Here is a 13,207-nt window from a genome sequence, read left to right as displayed (position 1 = left end):
GTATAGAAAATGCTAATATAAACAACAAGTGAAAATTTCATGAATATACGTTAATTTGTTTTAAAGTTACACCAAAAACGAAATCGATTTTCTCAAAAACAGATTTTTCGTAAAAATTCCCGTTTTTCCTTAATTTTTATTTTGTTTTTCACGTCGCTTACGAAAACTATTGAGAATTTTAAAATTTGACCAAATGCACCAACTAGATTCGTTTTCCCACCGAACGAGATATTATTGAAGAAAATCGAAGCAGTTATACTGCCCCAAACTGGGGTGACAGACATAAAATTAAAAAAATTAATAAAAAATTAAAATACACACATTGTATAATCAATACATTCATCGCTCCGCTTAGAAATTAAAAGTTACGTGAGTAAAATTATTTATGATTTATACATCAATTTATACATTTAAAAAAATATTTTCAGTCATAAAATATGTTCCTATACAATGTACTTTAAAACCTTTATAATTTTGTGTGCTCCCGGGTTATCTCGGTTAATTTGGTTGATTAATTTATCATGTTTATTTTTGTGATATTTTTAAAAATATGGGTAGCCTTAATCGGGAAAGAACTCGTTAGATTGCGAGTTATCGAGATCATTTTTCATCAATGACTTGAAGTGGCTGCACAAATATAGAATACTCTAATATAATATATAGAACATAGAATTTATGAATTTTATAGTCTTTTAGCTATTTTTTGTAAATTATAAGTAGGTTTATTGTAATGAACATCGAGACCAGCATTTTTATACCAAACATAATGCCTTAGATACCTACAGTAATTTATCCCAGAAAAGTTAAAAAAAAAGCATAGTTGATATTGTTTAATGTTAAGAATCAGTACAAGCTCAAAGGTAAAATGATAAAGGTAACTATCAGATTAATAATTAGTAATAGAATGTGAGATTTTCAAAAAAAATTATTGTTGTAATATTTTAAATTCTTACATCATTTTTAAGAGTTTGGATAACTTTATTTTAGTCAACTGTGATTTTAAATTCTGATAAACTAACAATTGTTGATGAAATAATATCTCCCATTCCTTGAATTTCTAAAAACAAAATTATTATTTTATTGTTATGGTTCATATATCTAATTGTGTTTGCTTCCAACTTACATTCTATAATTTTGTTCACAGATTGTTCATCATTGTATATCAATTCAGCTTTACAAGTTGTTGCTGCTTTAGGCATGTATTGGGTATGTCTCTTAGCAATGATCATTTGATCCTTGATAATTGTGAAATAGATTAATTATATATATTTTTATATTATGTTAGTTAAATATTTAACTTAAATTTAACATACTTTGAAAGCTTAATGCATTCAACATTTTGATGATCTTGATCTTGATGATTTTTAATCGTGTAAGTATGGTAATTGAAATGAAAAAAGTCTGAGTTTTTAAAACTTCAAGAATTTGTGTTAAATAGGAAAAAAAACTAAAAAAAATGAAAACTGAAAATGTCCGCAAACAGCTCAAAATAAGTCAAAATATTTGGAAAATGTTATGGTCTATAGAAAATGCTAATATAAACATTCAGTCAAGATTTTATGTACCTACGGTCATTAGTTTTAGAGTTGCACCAAAAACCAAAATCGATTTTCTCGAAAACAGATTTTGCGTAAAAATTCCCGTTTTTCCTTAATTTTTCTTTTGTTTTTCATGTCGCGTTTGAAAATTACTGAGAAATTTTTACTTTTGACCCCCCAAAGTACCAACTAAATTTACTTTAGTATCAGAAAAGTTACTGTTGAAGAAAATCCAAGCACTTTTACTGTCCTAAAAGATGATGACGGATACAAAAAATAAAAAAAAAATTACACATTATTGTAAAATCAATACATTTATCGATTCACTCAGAATCTAAAAGGTAGTTTGATATCGAATTTTTAGATTCTAAGTGGAGCGATGAATGTATTGATTTTCAATGATGTTTTTAAATTTAAATTGTTGCGTCTGTCATCACCGTTTGGGGCAGTACTACTTCGATTTTTTTCAACAGTAGGTATTTTGTTTGATGGGAAATTGAATCTAGTTGGTGCTTGGAGAGATTAAAATTCTTAATGGTTTTTAAAAACTCATGGAAAATCAAAATCGAAACTAAGAAAGAACGGGAATGGTTCGACAAAATCGATTTTTGTTTTTGTAGTAACTCTAAAACAAATGACTGTAGAAACATGACATTTTCACTGGTTGTTTATATTAGTATTTTTAATACACGATATTATTTTTAAAACAACTTGATTTGTTTTTATTACATTTTCTGTTTCATTTTTTTTAGTTTTTTTTTCTATGAATGTCAATAATTTGATTTTTTATTTCAAAAATGGTATACTTTAATTTATAAAAAAAACACTTAAAATTGTTTTTTGAAGACTTGATTATAACTTTTTTGAAGAATTATAAAGTATGAGATTAAAATATTGAAAAATTGAGTTCGATGCCACCGGTAGAATATTACCCTCTATTAGTAAATAATGTATTATATCATAATATTATGTTGGTATATGAACAATGTAGTTACTATCTAGCTTCCCACTTTTACTATTTTCACAAAATTCTGCCTTAACCCTTCAAACAATATTCAAAATACAATTTGGTCAATGAAATCAGTTTGATTTGAATCACTCGGAATTCAAAACCTATACTAGTCGTGAATACACACAGTGTAAATATGAAAATGTTTATAATTCAGGACTCTACACATAATGACAATAGGTACTGAACTGTTTTTGTTTTATTATTGTAACCAGCTTAGTGTTTGCGGTTGTAAGCAGTGGTAGAAAGTCATTATACTCTATTCAGCAAGAGAATATACTGACTCTGTACACCCCAACTTGACTCCCAGCCGTTGAGGGCGGTTCCACTGTGGCAGGGAGTCATGTGGGGATATGCAGAAGAACCAACTTTTGTTGGGCCATAGCATATTGTCTCTGGACAGTATATATGGTCTACTCTTGTTTATTATATTAAATGCAAAAATAATAGTTTATAAAATAGCTAAGCAATAAGCATTATGTATTTTTTTTATAAAATGTTGTAACTCACTTAATAACTTATTAAAAAACAAAACTAAAAATTATATTTTATATGTTAAAATATACCTAATCCAATTTCATAAAAGGGAAAATTATAGTTAATACTTTGATAAAAATAAATATTATATTAAATGAAAATATTTATAGGTGAAGAAATATGTTAATTCCTTTCTATTATTTAAATTGAAATTTGTATTCATTGTTTACCTTTTTTTTGTTTTTAGGTAGTATAGATAGAAAGTGGAATGTAAGCACGACACTGGAAAAACGTTTACACCCAATGCCATTTACATTTACATTGAGTACTATGTTTTCTCCTGTCAAACATCAATTAAGAATGGGATTTGGACTTTTACTTGGTTAATTTATACAACATTAAATTATGGACCTTTTTTCATTTCCAATGAATGATTTAATTAATTGTATTATTATTGATTAAATTAAACCTAAATTATATAATTATTCTAAAACAATATCTGATAGATGTAATCAAAATTACAACTTTTTCATGCCATTTATGGATTTGACGGAAGTTAACAAACAAATAAACACAAAATATAGCATATAAAAAGAATTCAAATATAGTACTTTAAATGCTTGAAAAAAAGAGACAAAAATGTAATGCAACTCTATTTTATGACCATACTAATAGTAAAATAATAAGCAATTCAAATAAATTCCAAATTGCCAGCAATAAAGTAAATTAACTTATTATAAATAAAATATAAGTTAATTTGTTTTTAATTGTATAAGTGTATCAAAATCTTTTCCAAATTATGTTTTTAATTCTTTTTTCTTTTCTGTCTGTAGTCCAAACTGTAAAAAAACTTCAATTCATTTAAATTTATTATGAGGCCACACTGAAAAATACATATAATTTATAATATAATGTACCTTTGTAATTATTTTTATTATTATTAATTTTTTTACTTATCTAAATAAGTTGTTTGTTTAGGCATTATTTTTTAAATTTATATATATATTGGTATCATAGCTTAAAATATTTTTTTATATAAATATACCACTATATTCTTGTTTTAAGCCGTTGTCCTACACAAAACATAAAATTGACATTTGTTATTCAAGAAAGGAAGAAAGACGAAAGTGGTAACTGTTCTGGTATACAGTAGATGTATGGTGTACCACATATTATGTTAAACTGAAATATACATTTTTGGTATCCATATAAAATATGACTTTTTAATTAAGAGGATGTCAGCGCACTTTTTGTTTTCTCTCTCTTACTCACACGCAATTTAGACAAAATGCATTTACGCAAAATCAATATTTTTAAATTATTGTCGATGCATTATTTTTACTTTGAAGAAAATCTTGAAAATTTAACACAAGGTTTCTTATACAGTTTTGTTAGTGTTATTAAAAAAAAAGTTGACCGTAAATTCACAATTATTTTTTATGAGCGTCTGAATTTAGAATTTTGACAGAACTCGTAAAAATCACGAACATTTACAAAAACTATTTTCTGTTAGAAATTCATAAAAAAAAATCTCTTTATACCATCTAAGATTTAATGCGATATTTAAACACATACAATATTTCATCTACAATAAAATCGTAACTTACCTTCACACGCCTGTGAGAGCGTAAATCCCTGTGGCCTTAGTTGTTGACTTGGTATCGTTCACCTCGGTAAAAGCTCGAGCACAAGAATTATATTTTAATTATTTAAGCAAAGGAATATTATATCATAAAGAGAAAATATTTTAAATTATTAGTGAGAAACTTGAGCTTGTCGTTTCAGACACAAAAGTTCGATACATGGTCGAATTGAAGACAAGCACACACGCATTTCTTGAAGAAGCCTCTCCCGTTTTATGTTTTTTATATTTGTTAGTGCCGAAAAGCCTAACTCGCATTAGTAAGTTGTTGAAAAGTGTAACAAAATGTTGATTACTTCTGCTATTATAGGATATTCTGTGTTTGCATGCATCCAAAATCCAATTAGTGGTAATTCATTATTTTTTAGTCGTAGTGTTCTATCCTCCTGAATTTCTGCAAGCTGTTTTTCTTGCTCGCATTGTTGCCAAAGCTGTTGTTGTTGTCAATTGCGTGAGGCTGCTGCGAAAACTTGTGATGTATAGTATTGTGCCGTGAACCAAAAAAGGTTGAGAACCATCTAGGCGTTAAGATAATTAAGGTTACGGTAGACAGTTCGACACCGGGCGGCGTTTAAAACTCCGATAGAATTACGGCGGCCCATTGATTAGCTTAGAATTAATACATTTTTTATATAAATATTGCATACATGTTTATGTGTATTGTATTGGTTAATATTACATCATATGGCTTCATATAATATATTATGTACCTCCATGTTATTTAAATTATTAGGAATTATAATTGCACATTTTTCAAATTGTTCATAATTATGTTATATTCACGGATTAATGTTATATATCATACAAAAATTTCATATATTTGTTTGTGTAATATGTGTATATAGTTTGTATTTTTCGTAAAATATTTCGTATGCTGTATGATATTGTCTCATTATAATAGTGACCAGGAAGGGTATATTCATTTATGTCCATAATAATTGGGTTTTTGGAAAATTGACTGGATGGCTATACCAGTTGAAAAGTAAAAAAATTAATAAATAATTTATATTATAGTTATCTTGTTAAATTATAAATTTAGACGAAACTTGAATTTATTTACAGTGCTCTCGCTAGATATAAAACTAAAAAAAAAATAAAAGTGTCACGTTCCCACTATTGCTTAAGAATTTCTCCTTCACGAACCGTATCAGTGACCTTGGTAGATCGATTTTGATTATCAAGTTATCAACAACTGTCGCCTGTTGGTAAATTTCATTACTTTTTAAAACGACGTGGAAACAATTAGGTCTCAATTTTAAATTGAATTCTTTGTAAAAACAACAACGTTATGGGTAACGTACAAGCTTCATCCAATTTACCACCGATGCCACCTAATTTGACACCAATTCCGACACCCAGAACACCGCAAAAGCTGAATTCCGAAAATCGCATCAAAAACCCCGGATCGGTAGGTGAAATACACAATAAATGTAAAGGTTCGTTTTGGGTCATTTATTGTGAATTTTTCTTAGTTGTTATTTAATAATTGATCTATTTTCGTCGCAGAACTATTTCCTATGACCTTTGAGGGCATCCAACTTGTCATTAATAAAGGACTGAGCAATCATTTTCTCGATAGCCACAGTCTACTCATAGGAGCAACCAGTCAAATATCAGTTAAATTTGGATCTTTATTTGGAGGTACCAATCAGGTTGGGTCTGGAAATTTCAGTCATCTTTTGAGGGATGACTTTGATCACCGTGGAAATATTTCTACAAATGTTAATGTACAACCATGGGATAATCTAAAACTCAAACTTAACACTCAGGTTATTAATTATCTAATTATAATCCATTTTTTTAAAAAATATATGTATATTTATGTTGTGTTGATCACAATAGTTTCAAGATTTCAAAACAAAAGGAGTTCAGACAACTGCTGAATATAAAACAAACAGGTATACAGCTACCCTGCGCTTAGTCAATCCAGATTTATTCAATTATACGGGAATTTATATATCTCAGTATTTATATGCTTTGAATAACAAAACATCAGTAGGTGCTGAAGTCATTCACCAACGTAGTCCACAAATTCCAAACGGGCATATAACAGTATTTAATGTCTTGGGAAGATATATATGTAAATAATAAAAATAATTTCTTTTCGTAAACTAAACCAAGAAATTCATCAACTGAAACTTATTTTTATTTTAGATAACGATGCTACCACAATCAGTACTACAATGAGTGTAACATGGTTGCAATGTTGCTATCATTTCAAAGCTAGTAAGCAACTTCAGTTTGGTGTACATATTGAAGGTAGTTTTTTACAACGAGATATCAATGCAACTTTTGCATATCAAACACAAATTCCTAAATCAGATATCAAAATTAAAGGTAAATAAAAAAAAAACAATAAATTATATAATATTTTTAACATAAATATTATGTTATTGGGCTGGATGTAGATATTTTTATTTTCTAACAGAATTTACAGAAATGAAGAAAATGTAAAATGTACTTACCTATTTCTCACTTTATATATATATTATAATAAGCAATTAATGGATACTTATTAATACATATTTATGATTCATACATTTTTTTTGAATTGGATAGTATTTTAGATTCCTGTTTCTTGTCCATTTTTACAACAGTCTTTGATTTTTTTTTTTCGCATTTAAGTGAAATTACACATACAATTAGATATAATCCTATTTATCAGATAACATACTTTTGACATATTGTCTTTCTTGTATAATTCTGAATATATGTGATCTCTTATGTATAAAAAAATTGTTTAATTTCAATTATATTTCTTGGTAAATAAATACGTTTGACTCGTACCATGAGTTTCAATTATGTTGTTTTCATAAATTATTATTATTGGTATAGTTATTTATTTGATTTAGAGAAAGTAAAGCTACAAGGTCCCCCTTTATGTGGCAGTTTAATAATGAAAAAATATTGAATAATTTTATCATCAAAAGGAATTGTTATTTATATTTTCAAGCATTGATTTTTAATAATTTTTTAAGCTCTACATTAAATAGAATCTGTACTATTGGGTTTGAACATTTAGTTCCTCATTCTACCTCCTGGGTTGTCCTACATAATATGTGAATATTTTAAAAGATTAATTTTTTAGACATTTTTATAACTCACTTTATAAAGTATTAAAAATCAAAACTAAAAATTATATTTTATATGTTAAAATATACCTAATCCAATTTTATAAAAGTGAAATTTATAGTTAATACTTTGACAAAAATAAATAATATATTAAACGAAAATATAGGTGAAGAAATATGTAATACCTTTTTTATTATTACTGAATTAATTAGACAAATGTTATTTGTTATTTTGGTAACCTTAATAATTAACTTTATTTTTATTATAAACTTTAGGTATAACGTGAATATAATAATAGTTAATCAACTTAATATGCTAAATTGAAATTTGTATTCATTGTTTACCTTTTTTTTGTTTTTAGGTAGTATAGATAGAAAGTGGAATGTGAGCACGACACTGGAAAAACGGTTACACCTAATGCCATTTACATTTACATTGAGTACTAACTTTTGTCCTGCCAAACATCAATTAAGAATGGGAGTTGGACTTTTAGTCGGTTAATTAATACAACATTAAATTTTGGAATATTTTTTTATTCCCATTTGTTATATCATCTAATATATTGTATTATTATTGATAAAATAATAATTTATACCTCTAAGACATAAAATTATTTTAAAATTATATCTGGTAAATGTAAACAAAATTACAACTTTTTGATGCCATTTATGCATTTTTCAGAAGTTGACAAACCACAAATAAACACAAAATTTGGCATATAAATGGCATTCAAATATAATACCTACATCTACACTACTTATTTGAATATTAACTAATTGATGAGTTATGTTAGTCAACGGTAGAATATACCGCTTAGATCTACACACTACTCCATGCATATTCAAAACACTTTAAATTTCCAAAGACTAATTTTAGGTTATTTTTAAGTTTGAAATTAAAATTAGGTATTAGTTCAACATATTTTTTTCTAAAATATTAAGAACTACTTATTTATGAATTTAGTTTTTTGTTTTTGTTATTTTATTTAGATACTTATTAGAACCTCAATAATATATTAAACTTATTATTTATCTTAATTTGGTATATACAAGTCATTTAACTATTATGAATATTAAATAGGGTTAGTAGGTACACCTATAATATATTTTATGTTATTGGATTTTTTATCCAATAAAAGATGATCTAATGATAAGTGGAATGTTTGTACCTACCTACCTATTTAAATAATTTTGAGTACCTACATGTATTTTAAAATTATTTTAGAACTATCTAGTACATAGTACTATATTATTCATAGTATATTTATAAATTCATAATTAAATGAAAAGAGGTGGGCAAGTGGGTTCCACTCTGCTGTACAGTAGTGAGTTGATAAATGGGACATTGCAGTGAATGTGTTAACTAATCTAATTTAAATTTAGTAATATAAAATTATTGTATACAAAAACGATTCTGATCATTATTGACGATATTGTCAAAGACATTTCATTTGAAAATTGCATTGTGTGTATAATTTATTATATACTTTAATCATTCCAAGTGTCCACCAATATTATCTTTAAATTAACACAAGATAACTTAAATCGTTATTCTCCATTTGAATACCTTTGAATATTTTTAAAGAAAATTGTGTTTAGGCTTACATTATTAACTATTTATGAAAAATCTTAATTTAAATGTCCTATCTTGAGCTATAAAAATTAAACATATTATACATTATTAGATAGACAATTATCTGCAAATAGTTAATATATTGACAAATATATACAAAAATCGTTTAACAAAACATTCAAAAGTTATAAAATTTAAAAAAAATACATACAATAAATATTAAAAAAAAAAAAATGCATGTATCGTATATGCTAATCATAGTGTAAGTTAAAATAATACAGTAAATTAACAAATTTATATATTGTACTAAAAAAAGAATTCATGAATGCTAATAAGTTGTATAATGTTGTGGCCTATTAATAGCTACTACTCCTGGTAAAATCCGTTTATTAGTCATTGTCCCTGTGACCATGGTCTAGGTGTATTGGTGTATGGGTTGTACCATTCTACAGAATCCAAAATAGAAGTTTAGTTTGCTCCACCGACGGCATACAATAAACCATCTAATGTGACTCCTATATTGAAAACTTAAATTGAATTCAATATATTAAAGAAAAAAATGTTTCATAAAATAGTTTAGAGTTAATCTACGAGAAGTTACCTGCATTTTTTCGAGGCAAATGTATATCTGAAATAGTAGTTCAGACTCCTGTACTTGGTGTGTATGCTTCAACACTACTCAGAATGTTTGATCCATTTTTAGCACCCACAGCATACAGTATACCGTCTAAAATTCCTACACCAGCACAACTGCGATGTACACACATTTTTGCGACTGGTGTCCACATATCAATACTGGGATTATTTATTTTATTTTTATTTTTATTTTATTTTTAACATACATTACGGGCGTGAGCCCTATTTACATTTAATATTGATACAATACTAAATTATGGTACAATACCAAAAATATGCCTGAAAGTTCCAACAGTCTCACTCTAATTTTTAAACATTTACTAACGTAGCTAAACGTGATTTGCTGAGCATAAAATTTGGTATGTGACGCACTTGTAAGACGGAGACAACAATTAATGTCTGTGTAACGTCATCTTAATATTGGTAATTTTTTAATTGCGTTCGGGACGTGTAGGTAATTGTATGGACAGTAAGAGGTCATTAGTGTGCAAAAGTGCAAAATAAATAGTGACGTGCTCTCACAAAATAATGTGTCAATAACGCACAATATGAATTTTTTTTTGAAATTTTGTTTATCAATCTTTCGCCAATTGTATTGCCTAACTAATATTTTAGACAAATAATGTAGGTAACGCTCCCAAAGTGGTGGTATATTGGACATGTATTAGCGCTCATAACCATTACTGCATTTATTACCATATTAAGGATCTCAAATGTATCTAAACAACCAGAGCTCAACTTAAGTTAATAGGTTTTACTGCCTACTGCCTAAATGGGTTTTTACAAACAATAAAACACACAAAGTAGGTAGGTAAATTAAATTTTTCAATAGTATAGGTGGCTGTATCGTAATCGAATGGATTTCGGTGTTACGAATGGGGTTGATGAAGGTACCAGCCACCAGCCACCAGCCACCAGGTACCTATTATATTATATTGTCTACAGATCTACAGAAAACACTTGCAGAATATGTATTTTCAAATGTCAATATAGGCTTTTCAATTAGTTGTGTGAGGATATATACAGATTTTAAAAACATAATTGTTACAGTGGACGGTATCTTTGACGCTATCTTTGATTCTACCTTTTATTATACTATGTAGGTATGCCATGGCCCATAAGAAGTTTAATTTTAGATTGTAAGTGGAGCGATGAATGTATTGATCATACAATGATGTGTGTTTTTTTTTAAAGTTTTGTTTTCGACAACATTTATCAAATTTAAATTTGGCTAAGGATTGAAAATTTAAAACAAGCTTCCACATAAATAGGTTATTCTGTAATCAAAGAATATACAATTATAAAAACACAAAATTTTTATATTTATTTAATGTTAAAATTTGGACGAAAGTACATATTAAGTTACCAAGAATAAAGATTTTAGTTATTTTGTTGTAATTTAAAAATATTTTTCGTAGGTACTAGAAATTTCTCATGTAAATTATTATACAAAATTATTTAAATATGATTATAGAAATAATATTAATCCAACTCACCGGCTACCATATCAATAATAAAAATATACAAATAATATAAAATATCCTAGGCTGACAAACAGTCTCTCACTGTACAGCAGAGCGACACCCACTTACCCGGATTTTTGATTATTGCTGTAATTTACAATAAAATTCATAAATTGCATCCATGGTAAATTTATTTGCCAATCACTAAAGTTATACACTAGGTACTGCATTTAAGAATATTAAATTTTTTTTTTTTAATAATGTTATTAGACGCATAATAACTACGATAATTTATATAATGACATAATTTAGAAATGACTAATTATAATATGTGTACTTATAACGTATAAACGACAATTTTATGCTATGTTGAGCTGACAACAGAATTAGTCTATTTGAATCCAAATACGCGTGCTTACTTCTAATATGATCTTCTTTATATAATACTATTATGATATGGTTGATTAATTGTTCTCTTACTCTCTTTTTCGCATACCGAAGTTGTTAGAGAATGAGGATATCGGCAGCAAGATGTTTCGCCTAGCAATTAGCAGTGACTATTCTTGCGATGGTTTAAACAGGATTCTAAATCTCATTTTTCTGAGGATCCCCAAAGGGTCGAAGTTGCTACGGTTAACAAGAGAGCCATAATACCAGGAAAACCAATCAAGATACAGACGTTCCAAAAAAAAAATTGTTGTTGTGGAATTTATGTGCTATTTTATAAAATGGCAGCGATTCATGCACACCTACCACTTATGCTACCGTTTTTTTTAAGTATGCCCACCCCCATTTTCCCTTTTAATAGTAATTACATTTAATCATATCTGATTTTTAGAATTTTTAAATATAGCTACTTAAAGACAATGTTTTTAAATATCTGATATTTTTTTTACTACTTTAGGAATGTCCAGTGACGTTATAATATTCTATTTTTCACTTGAGAATCTTTTTATTTATTGCAAATTATTTAGTGGATGATTTTCTTGAACATTTTGATGTATCTTAATTAAAATTCTATTCTGTAGGTTCTATGCGACGTGGTTCCTATGGGCGTCACGAAAGTTGGTAAAGGGAGCCGCGCAAAGAACCGGAAACCAGAATTAATGTAAGTTAAGTATACTTAAATATTAATATAAATATTATTTATAATCATTAAAGCGTTTATGGAAACGATAATGAAACACATTACTTGGCTATTTGAAGTTTTATTTCTAATACTTAAGTCTATCTACTACTGTAATTATCATCGATATTGGCTTTAATATAAAATCCGTAGGTATTGTTTCAATTTTATCATAATAATTTTGGAGCTGTAGAAAAAAATTGTGAACACACAAAGAAGCCGTGGGATAAAAAAGTTTGAATACCACTGGTTTATACTAAGTATTACCTAGTTATTTATTTATTCATAATCCTTAAATATGGTTTTATAAGCATAAAAAATATATTATGTAATATTAGTAGTAGGTAGTATTTATTATACTTGGATAATTTATACAAATAATTTATATTGTTAAATCAATAGTAATTTATAACTTTTTCAAATTGTAGTATGTGCCAACTAATTAAATAATAATATCTTATAATAGTAGACATTTTCATATTCGTAATAATAGGCCAAAAAAGCAAATGAGCTGAGGCAGCATTTTGTAAAATAATATTTAAGAACGTAAGCACTGTGGTAGCAAAACAGTGTGGGGGTCTTCGAGCGAGGCCCGTATGTTTGTAAGCGATCCATAGAGACTCGTATTTTGTGTGTTTGTTTATGTTTAATAAAGTTATTCAACAGTGTGAA

At 27.3% G+C, this 13,207-nt stretch overlaps 1 protein-coding gene across 1 annotated transcript; it reads left to right on the top strand.

The window, feature by feature from the left end:
- The first annotated feature begins 5,909 nt into the window (after positions 1-5,909).
- LOC132937192 (mitochondrial import receptor subunit TOM40 homolog 2-like) lies at positions 5,910-8,239 on the top strand. The gene is made up of 5 exons (XM_061004015.1): positions 5,910-6,102; positions 6,173-6,435; positions 6,509-6,746; positions 6,821-7,003; positions 8,100-8,239. The coding sequence occupies exons 1-5, from the start codon at positions 5,955-5,957 to the stop codon at positions 8,237-8,239; spliced, it is 972 nt and encodes a 323-aa protein (XP_060859998.1). The 5' UTR covers positions 5,910-5,954.
- Positions 8,240-13,207: the final 4,968 nt, after the last annotated feature.

Source organism: Metopolophium dirhodum, chromosome 1 (genome assembly GCF_019925205.1).
Source record: "Metopolophium dirhodum isolate CAU chromosome 1, ASM1992520v1, whole genome shotgun sequence".
Taxonomy (NCBI): domain Eukaryota; kingdom Metazoa; phylum Arthropoda; class Insecta; order Hemiptera; family Aphididae; genus Metopolophium; species Metopolophium dirhodum.
Note: the sequence above shows the minus strand (reverse complement) of the source record. Positions and strands in the feature narration are given on the sequence as shown.

What these genes read in the sequence shown, in the direction of transcription:
- LOC132937192 (XM_061004015.1), top strand. Translation starts at nt 5,955, where the DNA reads ATGGGTAACGTACAAGCTTCATCCAATTTACCACCGATGCCACCTAAT. An exon ending in AATACACAATAAATGTAAAG is followed by an intron (nt 6,103 to 6,172) that starts GTTCGTTTTGGG and finishes TTTTCGTCGCAG; the next exon opens with AACTATTTCCTATGACCTTT. An exon ending in TGTCTTGGGAAGATATATAT is followed by an intron (nt 6,747 to 6,820) that starts GTAAATAATAAA and finishes TTTTTATTTTAG; the next exon opens with ATAACGATGCTACCACAATC.